At 53.5% G+C, this 21781-nt stretch overlaps 1 protein-coding gene across 1 annotated transcript; it reads left to right on the forward strand.

Annotated features, from left to right (window-relative positions):
- Nucleotides 1–6207: 6207 nt before the first annotated feature.
- Nucleotides 6208–14920, forward strand: TSTD1 (thiosulfate sulfurtransferase like domain containing 1). The gene is made up of 4 exons (XM_074981053.1): nt 6208–6335; nt 11451–11573; nt 13402–13564; nt 14176–14920. Exons 1-4 carry the CDS (start codon nt 6251–6253, stop codon nt 14228–14230), a joined length of 426 nt encoding a protein of 141 aa, XP_074837154.1. The 5' UTR covers nt 6208–6250; the 3' UTR covers nt 14231–14920.
- Nucleotides 14921–21781: the final 6861 nt, after the last annotated feature.

The following is a 21781-nucleotide window of genomic DNA, read 5'->3' on the forward strand; positions in this document are numbered from 1 at the left end:
GGCAGCACATGGGGCCTATCTTTGTGCCCAGGTAATATCAACCCCTGCTGAATCTTTGCACTGACCTGGGGAACCCAGAAGCAGCTGCAGGAACGGTGAGGACAAGGCTGAGCCGATTGCAGGAGAATCAAACTAGCCCAGGGCGGGCTGGGAGATTCTCTGGGTGTCTCAGCCACCGGCAAGGGGCATTCAGCGCCTGAGGGATTTCGGGTGTGATTTACCCCCGGAAGAGCTGGGATGAGTCTGGAGCAGCTGTCAGTGTGTCTGGCTGACTTCCACCAGCCAACTGGGTCTTGCCAGTGCCTTTTGCCAGCCCATCAATAGTAATTAGTCCCACTGGGTAATTAACATGGATTTGTCTCTTGTCCTGCCCCATTCCTGGCTTGCCTGGGTTAACCCCTTTGGAATCAGAGGAGCCCAGCCTGGTTAACCCTTTCCTGGCTGGCCCTAGGGGCGATCAGCCTCCCTCACCTGGGGTCTCAGCTGGGTGCGGGAGATGGGGGGCTGAACAATGGGGAAGTGTCCTGTGGGTGGGGGAGGAGGGATTGTTGTGGTCACTCGCCCCAGGGAACTGCACCAAGTGGGAACCATCTCCCTGCCCTGTTCCCAGGCCAGATAATTAATGGCCTGGGAGAGACATGACAGCTCCTCAGGGTAATTGGCAGTAATTAGGAAGCACTGTGTGGGGGGCAGGACTAAAACCCAGGCAGCCTGAGTGCTGCAGCTGTGCCTTAACCACTAGCCTCCACTTCCCTCCTTGCCAGCATCCCTAAAGGTCATTCTGCCAGGCACCTGCCCTTCCACAGGCCATTGCCCATCACCTCCCCTTTGGCATGTCGCTGGGTCATGGGTTCAGGGTTGGCCACATGCCGTGGGGGTGTCATCAACTCCCTGCTCTCTCTCCTGGGGCCAGTGACCCGGAACAAAGAAGCCTCTCAGCCTGGGACAGGGCCCTGCACTGCGGCACCCCTAAGGTGCCAGGCATGATGGGCAGACCATGAGTCAGCCCAGTAGCACAGGGCAGTTAGGGCAAATCTGCCAGGCAGAGGGCTCAGGAGGGTAACTGATGTGTGGGAAACTGAGGCACACAGCAGTGACACAAACTGCCCCTCTCACACAAGGCGAATGCAACTCAGGAAATTCAAACTTGTTGTCTGACCCCTCTCAGGCTCCACGCCCACAGCTGGGTATAGAACCCAGGTGTCCAGGAGCCTGTGCGATAACCACTACCCACCACTCTTCTCCCATCCCATCAGGGCCAGAACCCAGGAGTCCTGAAACCCAGTTCCACCCAGCTCCCAGGCCTAGCTTCTCTAACCACCAGACATGCAGCCATTCAGACGTATTAGAGGGCGCTGGATGGATGGCACAGGGCAAATAGCAGCGTGTGACCTTGGCCAGACTGAGAATGAGACAGGCCAACTGAGCACGAGGGAGATCTTTGTTCCCACCGAGTGTGACTCCCCACCCCAGGATCAGACACCGGCAGTTCCTCTCTGCCCTGCAAAGACAATCTGAGCGCCGGCCAATTGGTGGTGTGTTCAGGGCAGACACCAGAAGCATGGAGGATCCCACTGGAACCCAGTGAGTGGGGGTGGGCTGGGAGCCCCCTGCCCAAGTGGGAAAAGCCACAATGCTGTTTTTTGCCCAGGCATGAATCAACTGACCCTGGCATGAGAGGCAGCGCCAGGGGGTTCTTGGCATAGCTGGACCCAGTGGAACTGGTACCAATGGACTTTATCTAACGCCCTGTGATGGCAGTGCCTGAGCCCTGCAATGCATTTATCTCCCCATGCCTCCATGTGGCAGGACACTAACCCCTCTGCCCAGAGGGGAAACTGAGGCACAAGAAGCTAAGCCACTCACATGTGAGCAGGGAGTCCTTGGCAGGCCTGGCACTGATCCCCAGGTCTCCCAAGCGCTAGCCAGGGCCTAACTGCCAGGCCAGCTGTGCGGTCTGACCTGGTAGTTTACCCCCCACTTGGCATGGCCATCTCCACTGCCAGAGCGAGCCAAGCGGCAGCCCCCCCGTCCCTTGGGAGCATTAACTCAGCCCCTCCCTCACAGCTTGCTGCATTGCCAGGGGCTGCCAGGAAGCAATGGAGCTCTGTGCAAGGTGCCGCAGGGGTCTCTCTGACTGCCCACAGGTGGGCTCAAACCTGAGACCTCTGGAGCTCACTGCAGGAGCCTGTTGAGTCGGAGTTAGGAGCCAGCTGGCTCCCAGCTAAGGCTGTAGAGGAGACTTGTTCTTTCTCTCGGTAAGTGGTCTAGGTGCCCCTGCGTGGGACTGTGCCACACCCCTGGGTGTGTGGGTTACACCCGACCAGGGCAAGGGGGCGAGAGACCTGGGATGGTGCCTTGCTCAAGGATTTGCATCCCATCTCTTCCAGATGCCCAGCACACAACCCCCCTTCCCCCGCCCATGCCAGGCAAAGCCTCTTCTGTCCAGGCCCTCCCCGCTGCCCTGCTCCCCCTGCTCTCCTTCGCAGCCCCCTGGCCCTTGACCTTTGTAGCTGGGGGGGGCCCCAAAGGACTGCAGGGTCCAGGTCTCCCTTGTCCCACCTGGTTCTCCCCTTTCTCTCTGGGCAACTCCCCTCCTGTCCCCACCCCCCGGGTACCTGACAGGTAGCACTGGAGAAGCCACAGGCTGGCAGGAGCGACGGGGTAGCTGCGGGATCTCGCCCTGTCCCCGGGGGCCATGGCTGTGCTGCTTAGCTCAGCTGGTCCATCCCAGGCTGCGCTCAGCTCCTGCCGGCCACCTCTGTCTGGTCCCTAGTCCCCTCCCTCTCCCGGCTCAGTGGAACCCAGCACAGAGGGCAGCACCGCCCCCCTGCTCAGGGCTCGGTGCCAGGGCCCAGTGCCGGCGCCACCACCTGGTTTCAGTGGGAGCCACCAACTCCTTGTGGAAGGCGAAGAGGGGCAGGAACTGCCTGAGCGGAGCACAGCAGGGGCCCTCCCAGCTCACGTCCAGCCCAGGGGCCAGTGCTAGGATGGAAGAGACCCCAGAATAACCTGCGACGTTCCCTCCTGACCCTCCCCGCATTAGCATCTCATGGGTCTCTCTCCATAGGGCCCAGCGCCCAGCCACGCTGGATTTCATGCACCAGCACCAGGGTTCCTCAGACCCCTGGGCCCCAGGAGACCCCTCTAGGGAGGCCTGTCCCTAGCTCAGGCTGTTCCCCAGGCTGCGAGCACGAGGGACACTCAGCACCAGCTGCAAAGGTGCTTTCGGGAGAAGCCCCTCAAATGTGGCGATGAAAGGCTCAGCTGCACCCCAGTGTATGTGGGTGATGACCCCCCCACACCAGGGGTTAGCAGCAGCGTGTGATCCCCTGTGTCCCTCAGCACAGCTGCACACGCCTCTCCCAGGTGAGTGGTTTGCTGGCAGAGGCAGTAAGCTGTTATCCGGCATGCGGAACAGCTGCTAGAGGGGGATGTGGCACCCTTCACAGGGTAGGGTGGGGGGGGCTGGATCGTTAGCTTAGGGATACAGCCCTCTCTTGTTTTCATTTACATCTCACTGGCTGCTCCTGGGCCGGATTCTCTGCTGGGCACTGAGCCACTGACATCAACAGAGCAACAGCCATTTGCACCCACTGAGCCTCTGGGCCCTGGGCTGGGCAGGTTTGGTTTGTATTTTAAGGTTATAGAAAACCCAGCACTGCCCTCTGTGACAGGAGGGACACAGCATGTGCAAGAGACAAACCCTGTCCTTCGGGGCAGTGGGCCAGGAGCCAGGAGGGTTGCCAGGGTTGCATCTGAGCATGGGAAAGGCACCTATCCTGCAGCCTGAGCCCTGTGTCCGCACAGAGCCCCAGATCCGGCTGACGTACAGGTTGTCCCATGGAGGGGGCTGATTTCATTTCCCAAAGCGGTTACACCGGGACAAGGGCAGCACGAGCGCAGGTCGACTGAAGCACCGGTGCCTCACACCTGTCTGATTCAGGCCCCTTCCCAAAGCCAGTGCAACCCCCGCATGCTGCAGGCCACACCCCCACTCCAACTCTTCCTGCGAGGCTCACCCCTGCTCCACTCCTTGTCCCTTCCCCTGAGCAACGGGGGGATTACTTGGGGGCCTGGTGTGGGACGGCAGCTGGGGTCTCCCTGTCCACCAGCAGCTCCCCTCCACCCCACAGGCCTCTCCCATCCCACTGCGCTCGAGTTCACCACCAGGAGGGGGCAGGCACTGGAACAGATGCTGCTGCTCCGCACCAGGCCCCTCTGGAATCCCCGGCGTCCCCTCCATAGGATGGTTGGAGCTGCCTCTGCAGGGCCCCCCACAAGCGGCAGGGCCCCAAACCATCCTATGGCCTGGACCGGACAGCTCTGCCTAGTGCAGCTGAAGCAGCACAAGGTTTGGGTACCAACGAGGCCCAATTGTGCCTTGGCCCAGACATCGCTGGAGTGAAAACTGGGGTAACAACTCTAGCCTGCACCACACTTTAGACCCTGAATCTTGTTTACGCTGTGCTGGTGGAGGTGGTAATCACACAGGGATGATAGTGACAGATGGAACAGAAGCACGGCTCTTACGAATGCTTTGTGTAGATTAGACAGATAGATCCCTCGATGGACAGGTGTGGGGGGTGTGGGCAGAAGTGGATGAGGTGTATGGGGACAATAGATAGAGGCATGTGTAGAACACATCAGAACACGTGTCCAAACCTCTGTCACTTGTGAGCCTTGTCGCTTTAAAGGGCCAGGCCCTTCCTCACACACCGGACTCAGACACGGTGACCGATTTCTTTTTAAGTGGCTCGGGGTTTCTCCGAGGGAGGTTAGGGTGCACCTGCGCCTCTCAGGTGCTGAGCACTGGGAGCCAGCCTGCCTGGGTTCCCTCGCCAACCCTGCTGCGGCCTGGCTGGGTGGGTGACCTTCAGCAACTCGTGCTGCTGTATCGGGTCTCAGTTCCCCCACCTGTGCGATGGGGATAAGGACACGTGTTGCCTTTGTGAAGCACTTTGTGATCTACTCCTAACGGCCAGGAAGCGAGGGTTGGTGTAACAGGAGCATTTCTGGGGTCCAGCAGAGAAGGAACAGACGCTGGTGTCCGGCGCTGGACAGACACAGTCGCTGCTCCCAAAGAACTTGAGCTAAATAGGAGCAGGCTGAGCTGGTAAACTGAGGCACACGGGGGGGGGTCTTACCCCAGCAGGCGTGGGACTGGAACCCAGGAGTCCTGAGGCTCACCAGCCCACACCCCTTCTGCAGCAGCCAAGTTAAAGGACTGCAGGAAGCGATCAGCAAGGAGGCGGGCCCAGCAGCTAGGGCCAGGAACGGGCTGGCCCTACCCCCGCCTGCGCCTGCACGGGTGGAACCCCGCCTGGAGCAGACGGGGCCCCCTCGGCTAAGCGGGGAGGGAGGGGGAAGTAGCTCTCAGGGACCGGGGTCAAATTCCAAACCCCGTCCGGAAACGAAGACGGCGAAGGCGCTCGTGGGTGATCCAGTATCAGGGAGGGAGCCGTGTTAGTCTATAGCTCAAAAACAACGAGAAGTCCCTGTGGCACCTTATAGACTAACAGATATTTTGGAGCATCAGCTTTCGTGCGCAAAGACCCGCTTCATCAGATGCATGGATGATTCAGGCACAGTGTGGGGTGACCAGGCTTCCCCCCGCCCCCCCGGGGCTGGGGACAGGAGAGGGGGACTGGGAGTCCTGTACAGACCCCACCCGAAACCTGGGCCCCCTTTTGAGCCAGTCCGCCTATTGCCAGGGGGCAGCAGGCAGTGCCCGCACCGCAGATCTTACAGTTATACACTTCATCATCCCCTGGGCAGGAAAGTGCCCGGATGCAAAGGGGGTTCGGTGCCTAAGTCCCTTGGGCTCTTTTGAAAACCCCAGTCAGGATTAGCCCCAGAGGCCCCGCTCCCTGGCTCCTCGCCTGGCGACGCAGGGCTGCAGCAGGTTGCACCGACCCTCTGCTTGTGTGAATGATGGTGCAAGGCCAGGGCCGGGCGCTGGTGTTGGTGCCCATGGTGCCTGGCGCGGCATAGGAAAGTCTAAGCCGCTGTCAGCTGCTCCACGAGGCTCTGTTCCGTGGACACAGCACCTGGGAACTTCCCAGAGGGGCCGGGCCCGGCTGCCAGACCGCAGGTGCAGGATCGGGCCCCTCTCTGGAGGAGGCTGCGGGAGGGTGTGCCGGGCGCCGGACCGCACCAACCAGCCCCCAACGCTTTCCGACTGGCAGCGGAGTTTGTAGACGGTGCCTGGCGGCCAGCCCCGCCTGCGGGGCGCTGGGTGAATGGAGCAATGCTGCCGGGCCGGCTGGCGCCCCACTTGTGCAAGTTCGTGGCACGCGTGAGCAGCACCGGGGCGGCGGGCAGCATGGATGGAGGTAAGGGAGGGACCCACCCGGGGCACAGCCCTAGGGGCAGCTGCAGCAGGGGCAGGGATCTGCCTGTGCACGGTCCCGGGTCGGGGGGCTGGGAGCTTGGCCCCGTTCATGGCACTCCCCATGGGCTGGCCCGGCCCGCCCCCCCTCCCGGCAGGCTCCCACCCAGTAGCCCAGAGCTGTGTGGTTGATAGCACGGGGAGGAGGGGGGCTCTCGCCGTTTCCATCCATTTCAGCACCCTGACCTCGGGGGAGGTTCACGCCCCGCAGCCGCGGGCTAAGATCCCCGAAGTCCTGCGGCACCAGACTGCCAAGTGAGGTGCCTAAATCTCCGAGTCAGGCCCGGCTGGGATTCCCAGCCCCTCCCTCTCCTCAAGCTGCCTGTGTCGCTCGTCAGCCCCCACGTTTACTGTAGAATCGTCTGCGCTAAGTAAATGTTTCCTGGGGGCCTGAATTTGTCCCTCCGAGCAAGGGCACAGCAGCCCCAGGTTGTAGCGGGCTGGATGCCTCTGTCCCAGGGCCAGGAACAAAAGAGAGTTCCTGCGCCTCACTCACCAGCGGGGCCCGACCCCGTAAGCGAGCTCAGATCTTGCCTGCAGGATCGGGCCCCTCTAGGGGCGCACACAGGGAAGGATGCCCTCCTGCATGACTTTGGGTACCCACCTGGGATGTGGGAAACTCTTCCCTTCCCCTCCCCTATTTGAGTCCCCCGCCTGCCCTTCTGCCTGAGGCGGGGGAAGGCATTTAAACTGGGCTCTGCCACTTCTCAGGTGGGGGCAGGATCATGGGGCTTTTCGGAAGGTAACCCCCCCCCCACGTTAAAAACCCTTCCATTAAAACTAAGCTGTGTGAAGCATGTAATTACATTTGGAGTGTCGATTTCCTGCCTTTTTTAAAGCAAGACAGATTTCGTCTAGTCTGAAATCTACAGGTGTAATATTACCGAGCGCGTGGGAACTATCTTTCTTCGACAGAGCTGTGTGTTTTTAATATGCATGACAATAGCCAAGTTTGGCCTGGTCTTCGCTGGGAGAGAGCCCCTTAGTTACATGGATCAGCTGTAGTTTAACAGGTATTCGGGGGTTGAGGTTAATCTCCTCGAACTCAATCAGCCTCTGGCATGTTAAAGCCAATGCGTGGCCTTGTCTGCACTAGGTTTCTGATAGTTCCCATGTGCTAACATCACCCGTTAGAGCCTAGTCCTGGTAAGGACATAGCCTCAAAGCACAGCTGACCAGAACCTCACTGGAGTCCTTTTCAGACCCCACCTGACCTGGACCTGATGCTTCTCCCCAGACCTGTGCTAACCTCACCCATCATCCTTGGGGATTGGTCTGGTGGGAGCCTCAGCTCCCGATGCCTGTGATCAGCCTTCGGTCTCCTCCTGCTTGGGATCTTAGCCCAGCTGTGGCGCTGGCCCTGCTATTGCCTGCCACCCTTGCCTCTCTGCGCTGTGAGAGGAGCAGAGGGAGAGACGTTGTGAGTCATCGGTGTGGACATACGGCACAGTCAAGTGGCAGGAGCAGGGTGTGCAGATGCCTCTGAGCTGACCCGGCAGGTGGAAGGAGAGGACCAGACACTCCCTGAACTGAGCCACAGGGGGTCCAGCTGCAGGGCTCTGCTGGCAAGTGCACTCATGGTAGCCCCCTGGCTGGAGCGGCTCATTAACATGTGCACACCTGTGGGTGTGCAGTCCCACCTGCCAGCACATTGTTTGTTCCAGCTGGGAGATCCCACTGGTAAGCAGTGACCATGGAGAATCGGAGGCACTGAGCGGTCTCCTGCACCCCCTGAGGCTTGGAATTGCTGTCTTCTGCTGGAGCTAGTTATTACCTGGGGGTTATTTGGCTTTTTAAATCAAATAACACTCTTCGGGCGCTTTCCAGGGCGATGCATGCTATGGGGGAAATGGGGTGTGTGCAGTCACCCCCTCATCTAACCGAGTGCAAAGGCACCTGTTTGTAAAACACCTGGGAGGGCTACCCCTGCTCCTGCCCCCATTGGGCTACCTCCAGGTCATATCTCCATTTGAAACACCATCTAACACCTGAAGTCCCCCTGCTCCTGGGGTGCAATCCGGACCAGTCAGGTTGTGAGACCATCTGCCGTGCAACCTTTAACCAGAGCCAGTTAAAAAGAAATCAGTCGTGGGGCCTGAGTCTGGTGTGTCGGGAAGGGGCTGGTCCTTTAAAGGGGTAACAAGGCTGACAAGCGATAAAGGATTGGACAGCTAATGGGTTCTACATATGTTGCTGTTGTAGCTCCCAACTCGGGCTGCTCCCAGCCAGCCTCCAGCCACACCCCGCGTGCGTGTGTGCAGTTGCAGCCCTGATCCAGCAGCCTGCCAGCAACACACCCGTTACACACTGCCTTCCACCAGCCTTGGTATACTACACCCAGCACACTCCCAGTCCCGAATCCCCCACCCCAACCTGCTTTCTGCCCTGCCCCCTGCTGGACAGGTCTGAGAGTAAGGCTGCGTTGTGCCTGGACCGTAGGGTCACTCTTCAGCCGTCTGCTGCTTTCACCAGACTCGCCAAATGGTTCTGTTTAAACGCTGCCCTGGGTTGGGCGAGACGACAAAACTAAAACGAGTTTGTTCACCAAGGGCCAGAGCTAAAGCTGGAGATGGTGATGAGCAAATGCAAGTGAAAACGCACATCCGAGTCTAAAACGAGATCTGTCACTGGTGCAAGCCAGTGACGGGCAACCTCGGCAAGTGAGTGGGCTGCATGAGTGGCCCTCCTCTGTCTCTGTGGGCTACAAGACTGTTGTAACCAAGACACTGTACCGGGACGGGCAGGTTCGCTGATGTGGGCTAGGGGGGAAGCCCAGGCCCGGTGATTTAAAAGGGCCTTTGATCATTTTTATTGCTCTTCTCTGCCCCCTCTCTGATTTCTCCCTGTCTTTCCTGAAAAAGGGCGTGGTGCCTCAGTGTGCTCTGCCCCTTTCTCTTATAGTCCCTTCGCTCTTATGGTGATTACCCCCTCTCAGCAAGGTTTGTTGAAACAGTAAAGATGGCGACCTGGAGCCAGGGGCAAAGGAGGCTCTGTGCCATTCCTACTCATCTGTTTGCTAATCTTTACATTTGCTTGGTCTCTTGCCATTTCACCCACTCCCTGCTCCCGGGTCTCAGGGACCTTGTTTATAACTTATACATAAGTTGAGATAAACACACATTCCTCCTGGGATGGACCAGTTTCGTGACTGTTGCCTAGGCGGGGCTGGCTGCCTGACGGTGTGCTAACATCTCCCTGGGGGGATTTTGTGATTAACGTTGCCACACGCACCTTTCGTCATGTCGATAACCAGCGAGTTATCGGTTTACAAATGAGACCTGGCACAGCATTTTGCACAGAGGTTATTACTCCGGAGTGGAGAGTGGGCGTCCGTCGCAGAGACCTGTCCGGACTAGATTTTAAAGGTGGGATAGTGATCTGAATAACCTGGCTCAGTCAAATGAACTCTGTCTAACAGTCGAGTCAGGCCAAAGCAGTTGGTAAGGACAAGTGCAGAGTCCTGCACATAGGACGTATGAATCCCAAGCACTGCTACGGACTGGGAACCGACTGGCTAAGCAGCAGTTCTGTAGAAAAGGATCTGGGCATTACAGTGGATGAGAAGCTGGACATGAGTCAACAATGTACTCTTGTAGCCAAGAAGGGTGATGGCGTATTGGGGTGCATTAGGAGGAGCACTGCCAGCAGATCCAGACAAATAATTATTCCCCTTTATTTGGCACTGGTGAGGCCATATCTGGAATATTGTGTCCAGTTCTGGGCCCCCCATTACACAAAGGATGAGAACACATAGGAGGGAGTCCAGCTGAGGGCAACAAAAGTGATTGGGAGGTGGAGCACATGACTTATGAGAAGAGGCTGAGGGATTTAGGCTTATTTAGTCTAAAGAAGAGAAGAGTGAAGGGTGATTTCATAGCAGCCTTCAGATTCCTGCAGGGGGGTTCCATAGTGGATGGAGAGGGGCTGTTCTCAGCAGTGACAGAATGAGGAGCAATGGGCTCAGGTTACAGTGGGAGAGATCTAGCTTGGGTATTAGGAACAACTGTTTCACCAGGAGGGAGGTGGAACACTGCAATGCGTTACCTCGAGAGGTGGTGGAATCTCCATCCCTAGAGGTTTCTAAGTCCCGGCTTAACAAAGCCCTGGCTGATTGAGCAGGGCAGTTAGACTTGATGACCTCCTGAGATCTCTTCTGACCCGATGATTCTACAGCACCGCCTGTTAGTGTGACTGTGGAGGTGGTAAGTTGCACCCACAGTGAATGAGAGAAAATGTGAAAAAACAGCTTAAGAGCCATGTTGCTAATCTTACCAGAGATCTCCCCTTCCAAGGTAGGCTGTGGCAGGAGCAGCTGCTCTTCCTGGCCCTTTCCAGGGATTTTCCTGGGTTTCCCGTTCATCACATTGTTCACTCAGAATGAGAACAACTATGAATCACTCCTTTATCCAGGTGGGTTCTTTGATCTCATCTGGACCAGGTAATCCACCGGACAATGGCTCTCTGCTTAAAGTGCAGCTTTTAAAGGATTGGTGGAGATGTGGCTCATTTACAATTCCCTAAGCCTCCAAGCCACTCCCCATGGATTCTCCCAAAACATCCTCTGACGTTTCCCCTATCCTGCAGAGATGGCCTTTGTCAGGCCCTCCCTCCCCGAGCAATGCTGCAGAGTCCTGCAAGAGCATGCCGCCATTTGCATTTTCAATACTCTCAGCTCCCAAAACGCTGGACCTGGAGTCGGTTGGGTTTGTGCAATGTCATTCCAGATCTTTGCTCAGGAGATTGTGTTGTGGCAACAGAATTGGAACACAGGTCCTTCCTGTGGCGGTGGCCCTGTGTGTGCAAAGAGGTGGACAGAGACGTGAAATGCAGTTTCTCCCTGAGAGCAGCATAACGGGGCTCAGGGTAGCTGGGAGATTAGGTCTAATGAGGGCCTGCAAGGGCTGCTCCACTACTCCTGTGGCTGACCCATTGATTCTCCAAGGGCAGCTCCAACCCAGTGATGGGGCGAGCAGAGGAATTTGCCCCTGCTTGCTGGGAAAGGAGCTTTGCATGGGGACCAGAGTAAGTGACTGTTGGCTTCTGTCTTCCCCTTCCCAAGGACACGTCATTGCCTACAAGGACATGAAAGCGCTGGTGGCCAGTGGGAAGGCTCACATTGTGGATGTGCGGTTGCCAGAGGAGGTGGCGAATGGCCGTATTGCTAACTCGGTCAATGTTCCAGGTGAGGGGTTCCTGCCGGTGTCAGAGACCAGAGGTTTGATTGCACCTGGGGGGAGTGCTCACCACTGCAGTGGGCAACGCATACTGTCTCGAATCAGGGCGTGCCAGGGCTGATCCCCACTCTGACACTCCGAGTGCAGAGAGTGAAACCCACAAAAACCTTGCAAATCCCTTGCCTCATAGCCTCTGCTTAAGAAAGCTCCCCAAGGTCACAGATTCCCTGACCCTGGGGGGTAATCACTGCCACCACCAGGTGAGGATCCCCCCTTAAAACCCAGGAAGACACAGTTGGATATCTCTCTGTGGGGTAACCCCGAACTTCCCCCCTCCCTTAGGAGAGACTTGGAAAGAAAGAGAAGAAATTAAGCTATAATCTGCTAACTGACCTGTTGATCTAGGCAGGTATTCATTCACACGGACACTCCTCTAGGACACAGGAATCGGATCATTGCAGAAAGAAAAGTAATTTATTAACAAAACAAATGATGAAATATACCAGGAAGGTGATGCAGCGTGCTTGGTTACTTGATGTAATCAAAGCAACTACAAATCATCAAGGCTAGAGCACAGAGAATTACTTCCCTGGGATTCACCTTAGACGTTACAGAGTACAGGGGGAAAAATACATCAACCAGCCTAGAAAGTCCCACACCAAATCCAAAATAAACATAACCTGATTGTGTCTGTCTAAACATTTCTTTACTACTTATGTATTTGTGCACTGATTATGATGTGGCCAGGATATTTATGGGATTCAGTCTGATTATGATCATTCATCTTGGTCTGTCTCTGCATCAGCCACATGGACAAATCCCCTCAGCCTGCAATTGTTTCAGTTCAAAAAGAATCTCTTTTCCTCCCCATTGGCCCATCTGGCTGCTTCCAAAAGAGAGGCCTTTCTCTCCAGGCTTAACCCTTTACAGGCATTCCTTTATGACAGGGCGTGAGCAGTTAGGCCTAGCGGTCAGAGTCGGGAACCAAGCAGGAGACCAAGAGATCACAGCTGCCATAGAAGCACTGAGCAGCCAGTGACCAGCTCATGTCTGCTGAGTTTAAATGCAGATTTGTAGTCTCCTTGCAGCCGATGGGTGGGGCCAGCCAATGAAGAGAGTCTGCCACAGCCCATTTGGGACTCTTAGCCTGCCAGCCTCTGGTCAGCTGCAAGGACTCGGGCCCATTGTTCCTGATAAATAGCACTAGAGGCTGGAAGGAAGTAGAGCTTGTAAGTCAGTAGGGGGTCTCCTTTCCCTCCTGTTCTCCAGTGTGCTTGGAAAGTGACATGAAACCAAAGCTGGATCATTAGAGACCCTCCATGGGCACAAGGACACGGTTTTCACACCTGCTGCCCTGGCCATATTTCAACTTGGGGCTGTGTTTTCCCCTTCCTTAAACTACCTTGGAGATTTCTATTGGATGCAGGAGTCTGCTTCATTTCCTGTGCTGTGTGGTTGTGTGGTGTTTCTGTGTCCTGGTCATTTGCTGTGCTCTGCCGCAGAGGGGGCTGCATTTCAGTGGTGGGAAAAGTGCAACTTAAGTCCCTTTGTAAACCTCTTGGGCCTTGTGGCTGTCATGCTTAATTATAAGAGCATCACTGCTGTGTAGCAATCCCCAACCATCCTCAGCAGGGTTTCACTCAGCGACTTCAGCGCTGAGATACAGACCTTTATCACTTGAACTGAAGGAGGAACTCCATTAACTAGCAGCAGCTGTAGGCTTTTATCCTCTAGTGGACCAGCTTCTAGGGAATGTGATGCCTTTTCCCAGGATGTTACACCAGCCTTGTTGATTGTGGTCCTCTCTCTCTCCCTTCTCCCCGCCAACCTCTGCAGTGGCAGAAGTTGAGGAAGCCCTGAAGATGGACCCCAAGACGTTTAAGATGAAGTATGGTGTGGACAAGCCACAGATGGGTGATGAGAACTTGATCTTCCACTGTCAGATGGGCAGGAGAGGTGCTCAGGCCACAGAGATCGCCTTGGCCCTCGGCTATGCCAAGTGAGCCTGCCCCTTCCCCTTCTTCTTGAGCCTCGTACCATGGCCCGCCAGACCCTTGGGGAGATTGTGAGCATGCCAGGGGCTCTGTGGGTTTGGAGGACAGGACTGTAGGTGCTTAAAATGCACTGGGCCCTGTGGACTCCAGCCCTTCAGCACCCTCACTCCAAACCTCCTATATAGGGGTTACTATTGGAGGAATCATTAGGTCTGGGTGGGAAGAGGAGGGCTCAGATATCCCACGGCACCAATCTTGATTATACTGGTGTGTTCTGGAGCAAACCCACTGAAGCAGGGTGATGGTACTCCAGATTCTCACCAAGACCCAGGAGACAAGTTTTGGTTATCTACTGGAGACAGGCCACAATAATTCCTAGCTGCTCCATAGAGTTCCCATGGCTCTCTTGTTTCCTCAGGGACCCTTCAAAGGCATCATTGTGACCTTGTGTTAGGGCCAGGTTATTTCTCAACCTTCTGGGCACTGCTCTGATGTTCTGGTTCCACTTGGAGAGTCTGTCTTTGTGACTGGGCAGGGGCTGACTCTTCCCCCCTCCTGTCGGTAGCACCCCCCCCGGCTCCCGTTCTGAACTCCCCATCTCTGCCTGTCTCTGCAGGGCCCGTAACTACGCAGGCGGCTACAAGGAATGGTCTGAGAAGGAAGGGAAGTGAGGTGAGCTGAGATGGGAACGGCTCCCCGAGGGCTGGCCTCTCTCCCTTCATGCCGCGCCACTGGCTTCACCTGGAGGACTCTTCCTTTGCTTCCTTGCTGCAATGTTGTCCCATGGCTGCTGACACCTGGTGCTGGGATGGGAACACCCTGGGCCCTGCTGGGCTTGTGGCTGCATCTCCTGCCTGAGAAGCTGCCACTCGCCTTTCTGCCTTGCCCAGAGTCTGCATCCGCTCCTAATATTGTCACTCCTTCCGCGCCCCCATAGCACTGCGGTGGTGCTGGCACTCCAGGGTTTATTGGGAGTGGGGAGAGAGCTGCACCCCTCTCCCATTCACTCCATCTCCCCCCACCTCCCTGGGAATCTGGGACCCCATCCATACACTTTCCAAGGGACAAGCCCTCCGCACTCCCCGCAGCTAGTCCTTTTCACTGCCCGTTTCATCCTCCAGTGGGACCTGCCACTTCTGCCTGTAGCCTGCTATTTCTGTAACATGCTGGGTGGCCCTCAGCCCCCTCGGCCCCAGGGATTTTCTCTGTGCCCTTGCCTGGACGAGAGCTCGCTAGCACTTCCTCTGCTGTCAGACATGGCTCTGATAAGGGCTGGGATGTATGCCACATTGGTCTTGCTGCCATCGTAATGACTCAGGATTAGCCAGATTTGATATATTCTATTAAAGGTGTTTAAAGTCTTTGGCCGGAGTTGTGTTTCTCAGGGATGGTCGACACTGGGAGAGTAATCAAATGTAAGGGTCTAAGGTCAATTTTTTTAAACCAGCGGTCTGCACCACAGCACTCAATAGGTCGATTTTAAGGGGCTCTAAGGTTGACTTTTGTGATACCTCATTCCCCGGGGGGAATTTGTAAAAGTCGATTTTACAGTGTCAACCTATGCAAGTGCAGGTGGCAGCGTTATTAAAATGGATTTTATTAGCCTCTGAAACTGTGCCACAATGCCCCTCGAGGTGTCCTTTCTTGTCATCGCTTCACCTCCGCTGCTCTCCAGGTGGACAGGAAGTGGTGGCCTTCCAACCGCTTTGCAGGGGCGTGTCCTTGTGCACATTAAAACAAAGGGCACGACCTCCCCTCGTATTTCTTAGATGAATAAAACAGTCTCGTGCCAAATTGTGCTTACGGCTGGTTGCGCGCAGAGTGGGCAGTGTCCAAGTGTCTCTGGGCTGTGAAAAATCCACCCCTGCTAAGAGAGGCAGCCAGGGCGCCCTAAGTCCCCTTGCAGGTGGCTAGATTGAAGGAAGAATTCTGGTGATGGCCTAGTTACTGCCACTGGCGGAGTTGTTATCTGCATGAACCAGAGGGAATTCCACATACTCCCATCGCTATAGGGCATATGTACACTGATGTGCTCCTGCTGCTCTGTTATGTGTTGACGTGTACCTGGAGTGGGGGGATGTGTGTGTGGAGAACACTTGAGCCTGAAGGGTCTGGGGGTGTGGGGACGAGGACAGCAAGGCCTTTCTCCCCATCTTTGGCTTCCATGCATTTTTTGACGCCTCATGATCTCCTGGGACAGTCCCAACCAACCCATTGAAATACTCTCCTTTGGAGCATGGGAAGCATCCCAAGAGTTGTTCTGAATAATCCACGAGGGATGGTGCGCGTCCTGACAAATGTGTCTCAGCTCTGCCAGGGGAAAGTGGGAACACAACCAATGTGCGGCATTGGGCAGTTGATCCCAGCAAATTGTAGGCTGCCCTCCAGAGAGCAATCACACCCAGGGTTGTGAGTTCAGTCCTTGGGGGCCCTTCAGGACTCTGGGGCAGGTTAGATTTAAAAAAAAAAAAATCTTATTCCAAAATAATGCTGCTGTATAGATATAGTGGCTACGTCTACACTTGCATTCCTCTTCCGAAAGAGAAATACAAATGACTGAAATTGAAAGTGCAGATGAGGCATTGATTTACGTATCTTGCACATCATTTGCATAATATCTTCAGAAGAGATTCTTTTGAAAGACAGAAAGAAAGCCGTGTAGACAGGGCTCTTTTGAAAATAAACCCCATCTTCGAAAGACCTCTTCTTCCTATTTTTAGCAGCAAACAACAAAATGAGGTAATAAGAAAACAGCAGCTAGCCAGTGCAACCGAATTCAAACTAACTATAACCTGATCGCATCTAACTATACATTTCCCTTTTATTTACACTTCTATGATTGATTTTGAGATGGTAAAAATATTTATGATTTTCATTCCCATTGCCTGGGAGACATCTCCTCTCTCCCTCTTTCTCTCTGCCATCCCAGCAGACAAGAAAGCCCCAAAACTGCAATTGTTCTCAGTTCAAAAAAAGTCACTCCACTTCCACTGGCTCACCTGGGCTCAAGTTACCGCCCAAAGAGGTTAACCCCTTCCCTGCTCATTCATGACATAACATCAAGAGAACATCCAGGCATATGTGTAATAGTTATCAAGGTACAACAAAAAGAGAGTAATCCATAAGTTCAAGACATGGTGTTATATGTGTAAGTGTCCACCAAGTTCTACGGAATTCCTGGCAGCCCACAAATCTCTGGTTCAGAGCTCAGTCAGGCATAGCACAAGACTGGCTGATTGTTAATGTGCTTTTTCAAAGTTTCTTGCAACTGCACAGCTTTGGATTGGGCTCTGGTATTGGCCCTGCCTTGTGTCTGGATACTCAAATGCAGCGGGGGGCTGCTCCACCTCCGCCTTCCATCCCAGCAACAACGTCTCCCCATTTGTTTCACAGATGTCCTGCAGGACACAGCAGGCAGCTATCACCATTGGGGTATTGTTCTCACTCAGATCCAGTCTAGCGAGTAAGTAATATAATACCACAGGATGAACCTCTCTTGTCTGGCACCCTTGGGACATTATTGATGTTGGATGAGAGAATTTGCTAGACCTCGGGAGGTCAATATTTTCTAGCACATTACCAACACTTCCACTGCTTACGGGTCTCTTAGAAGCCATTTAGGGGTAAATTACAGCTAAAGAACAGTCCAGAACACAGAGCCGGGGCTGGTGGCTGTAACCAAACTTTATGGGACTGAGGGAAACTTGGTCGCACCCATGAAAAGTGGTTGTCTGGCTAACTAAAATCACGCCGGCTTATGCATGTTGCTGGATGAGAGAATTCCAGATTAGAGAGGTTCAGCCTGTTGTAAACAACACAATCTACCCACAACAGAACCAACGGCCATTTTGCACCTGTGGAGCCACCAGCTGACTTGTTCCTTAGTGCTGTCAAAATGGCTGCGGTATGATGTATATTAGCCAGGGGAGTAAGGGATAGGGTAGGTCCTCTAAGATCAGTATTGGCATTTCAACATTGCTACGGGCAACCCGCCCGTTTGGAATGGACGGCTCCGCTTGCAGCTTTCTGAATGGTCCTGTGTTGTTTGATGGAGCATCCCTGGTGATCCACCAACATTCAGATAATCAAAGTAGCCATTTCCATTGACGTTGTCTGTGGCCCTTCAGGTGTATGCTGAACTGGGGATGTGCAATCCAGTTATCAGCCCACTGCAGTGCAGGAACCCCTGTGCTGCAAATTCATCCCCTCTTTCTTGCAAATTAAGTCCTGCTTAACAGCACACAATTACGTGAACTGCAGCCACCCCTGAGGCTCCCACTGACCACGAACAATCCAGCACTGCAATGTGAAAACTAGCAGTGACCACTCATTTCTCTGTTGTCAATGCAGCTTTTATTCTGGTGTTCATGTGCTGGGGGGAGCTCAACTCACAGATCCAGGAATGCGGCCTTTCACTTCCAAAAGTTCTGCAGCCATTGCCTGTTGTCCAGGGTTCCCCCTACTTTTCTCAACCAGGGGCAGAATAAAATTTGTTATGTGTACCAAGGCATGTATGGCATTGCACCACCAGTAGAAATCCATGCTGCCAGCTGTGGGCATTGTGATAATGACCTGGGCGGCACCCGACTCTCTCCTGGGCAGCCATTCAAGCACTCGGCTTACAAGCAACTGCTGTCAGCCCAAATCTTCGTTGTGATGTGATCCCACCGGTCAGTGCTTGTGTCTCAGGCCCAGACATGGTTTCATCATTGCAGCTTCTCTCTGACCGCCGCCAACAACCTTGTGTTTTTCGGGACTTTGAAAAATCTCCCACCCCGACCACCATAGTTAGACACGTAGATGAGGGTAAATTGACAAAAGAATTTGGAGTGGTGGTGCTGTAGTGTAGACGTAGCCTGCTGCAGACCCCATGCCAGCATAGTCCCCTAGTGTAGAAGTTGCACATCTGGTCAGAATAAGGATTTCCGCCAGGGTGTAGAACACCACCTCCTCAAATGACATTGCTGACAGAAGCACCATTCTGCTGTCACACCGCTCTGACCGTGCTGGAAGTTTTGTGGACAGAGTTCTGATGCTATGGGATATGGATTGTTTTCATAGCTCTGGTGGGCACAGCTGTGCTGGCATAAGTGTAAAGTCTAAAAGAAACCAAAGCTATATGCATCAGATTTGTGCCTTTATATCTTCATTTGCGGGCAGAGTGGAGGCTCTGACTTTGTCCATGCTAAAACATTATGCTGGTTAGGAGCGTGAAAAATTCCCGCACTGAACGGCTGACCGTATAGACAGCACTAAGTTGATGGAAGACTTCTTCCCTGCCTTTCAGGGAGGTGGATTACCTACACTGATGGGAGAACCTCTTCTAGCCCTGATTTTGTCTGGAAACTTCAGGTGCTTTTGGTAATGTGTGGTTCTGTTATTTTGATAACCTTGGGTAAACTAAGTAATCTGTCTGTGGCTCCTTCCCACATGAGCATTATGAAGATCAGAGATATATGGATACAAGCTTCTGCAAAGGAAAAAGTATTCTGCATTTTTCACCCTGTCTGTCCAGCAGTGACCATTGGAGGTCAGCCTGCCCTCAAGGATCACTTTGTTTATATCCATAAGCGGCTTTGTTTTCAATTTAAATGAATTTTTACTGAAAATGTCTTGGATTTTACAAATATCATTATTCTTTTTTTTCTGATTTTCAGCCTGCTTTTCATCATTCAAATAGATAAAAATAACTTGTTTTATTAGAAAATTACAATATATTGCATGACCAATATATATTGCAATCATACATTAGTCTGTATATATATGCAAAGCTGCCCCTGTTGAAGTGCGGTTATGTGTTAGTCTAGAAAATACACACCAGAGTTGATAAACATCGGTTTTAAAAAAGATCAGATTTTTTAAATGTAAATTTGATTTTTGATTATGTTTCTCATTTAAAAATAACAGTTACATTTAAGTCTCATCACAAATGTGCTACACCTACACTTACAGTCTCAGAAAAATGAATTCATGGCTCTAGTCTGCCCAACCTAACTAAAAAACAACAAGAAGTCCTGTGGCACCATACAGGCTAACTGATATTTTGGAGCATAAGCTTTCGTGGGCGAAGACCTGCTTTATCAGACACAGGCTACGTCTACACGTGAAGCCTACATCGAAGTAGCTTATTTCGATGTAGCAACACGTCTACACGTCCTCCAGGGCTGGCAACGTCGATGTTCAACTTCGACGTTGCGCAGCACCACATCGAAATAGGCGCTGCGAGGGAACGTCTACACGCCAAAGTAGCACACATCGAAATAAGGGTGCCAGGCACAGCTGCGGACAGGGTCACAGGGCGGACTCAACAGCAAGCCGCTCCCTTAAAGGGCCCCTCCCAGACACAGTTGCACTAAACAACACAAGATCCACAGAGCCGACAACTGGTTGCAGAGCCTGTGCCTGCAGCATGGATCCCCAGCTGCCACAGCAGCAGCCAGAAGCCCTGGGCTAAGGGCTGCTGCCCACGGTGACCATAGAGCCCCGCAAGCGCTGGAGAGAGAGCGTCTCTCAACCCCTCAGCTGATGGCCGCCATGGCGGACCCCGCTATTTCGAAGTTGCGGGACGCGCAATGACTACACGGTCCCTACTTCGACCTTGAACGTCGAAGTAGGGTGCTATCCCCATCTCCTGATGAGGATAGCGACTTCGCCGTCTCGCCGCCTAACGTCGAAGTTAACTTCGAAATAGCGCCCGACGTGTGTAGCCGTGACGGGCGCTATTTCGAAGTTAGTGCCGCTACTTCGAAGTAGCGTGCACGCGTAGACACGGCTACAATGTAGTGGAGATTCCAGAGGTCTAATTATGCTGGCTCACGAGAAGGAGGGAATCCCAATCAAGAGGAAGGCCAGAGTTGAAGAGCAGCTAATATGGACGGGCCTAACTTCTCACCCTTGCTTCTTGAAAGTTCTGGGATTTACACTTCTGTTTCTCAGCACACGGAAAAGTAATGTGCAGAGACAGACATAATCTGGATAGGATTGGTTTTGTTCTGGGCTTATGCAGTGGAGGACCTTGGCCAAGCATGGTGTAGGAGTTAGTTAAGACGTTTTCTTGAAGATAGAGAGACAAAGTGCAGTAGAGGCTGGAGGAGGCATAGAAAGAAACAGTGGAGCGGACAACAAAGAAAAAGGGGAGATGTTTTTCAGCACGAACACAACTTTCTATATTCCTTCCAACTTTTGCCACAGAAAAACCGCCCTGGCTTCTGGGCATGAGAGAGACCCTCTCGGGCAATGTTTTGAAGAAATTTGTTCCCTGGGTAAAATGGAAAACGTGCCATGTGTGAGCAGTGCAAGAAAGAGATGTTGGACCTAGTTGCAAGCATGGCCCCTCTGCCCCCCACGATCAGCAGCTATGTGTTGCCTCCACAGCACCAAGGGCTGGAGGGAGACAGAGGGACCCTAGGAAGCATGGGGGTGTGGGGAAAAGGGGTTTGAGCCAGAGGTTCAAGCCAAGTTCGGGGACATCTGAATTAGGGCCTGTCCCCTAATTTTAAAATACAATATTGGCTTCTCTAAGCCGAGAGCATATGACTGGCCAGACTGGGTCAGACCAAAGGTTCATCTTGCTGTATCCTGTCTCCCAACAGTGGCCAACACCCGGGGCTTCAGAGAGAACGAACACAACAGGGCAATTATTGAATGCTCCAGCCTCTGCCATCCAGCGCAGCCTTTTGCCACTCAGAGTTTTAGGTACGCTCAACAGCATGGGGCTGCATCCCTGGCCATGTTGGTTAACAGCCATTGATGGACTCATCCTCCTGGAACTTATCTCATTCTTTTTGAGTTCAGATAAACTTTTGGCTTTCACAACAGCCCCTGGCACTGAGTTGCACAAGGTGCCTGGGTATTGTCTGAAGAAGTACTTCTTTTGTTCGTTTTAAACTTGCTGCCTATTCGTTTCATTGGGTGATTCCTGGTTCTTGTGCTACGTGAAGGTGTAAATAACTCTTGAATATTCACTTTCTCACCAGCATTCATGGTTTCATAGACCTCCTTTGTACCCCCTCCTTAATTGTCTCTTTTCCAGGCTGAACAGGCCTCCTCATACGGAAACTGTGAGGGAATGTATCCCTGTATTCACACCCTACACACTGCTGTAATAATCTTTGTGCAAAGTATGCCACCTTGTGAGGTGTCATTTGAAAACTCATAACTGGCTGGTTAGTATCGTCCAGGGGAAATGTATGTGGCAACATTGCGTGTGAAGCAATACGATT

Source organism: Carettochelys insculpta, chromosome 30 (genome assembly GCF_033958435.1).
Source record: "Carettochelys insculpta isolate YL-2023 chromosome 30, ASM3395843v1, whole genome shotgun sequence".
Taxonomy (NCBI): Eukaryota; Metazoa; Chordata; order Testudines; family Carettochelyidae; genus Carettochelys; species Carettochelys insculpta.

Excerpts from the sequence above, each read along its gene's own strand:
- TSTD1 (XM_074981053.1), top strand. The coding sequence starts at position 6,251 with ATGCTGCCGGGCCGGCTGGCGCCCCACTTGTGCAAGTTCGTGGCACGC. Across the intron at positions 11,574-13,401 it reads TAACTCGGTCAATGTTCCAG|TGGCAGAAGTTGAGGAAGCC; the intron begins GTGAGGGGTTCC and ends CAACCTCTGCAG. Across the intron at positions 13,565-14,175 it reads TTGGCCCTCGGCTATGCCAA|GGCCCGTAACTACGCAGGCG; the intron begins GTGAGCCTGCCC and ends CTGTCTCTGCAG.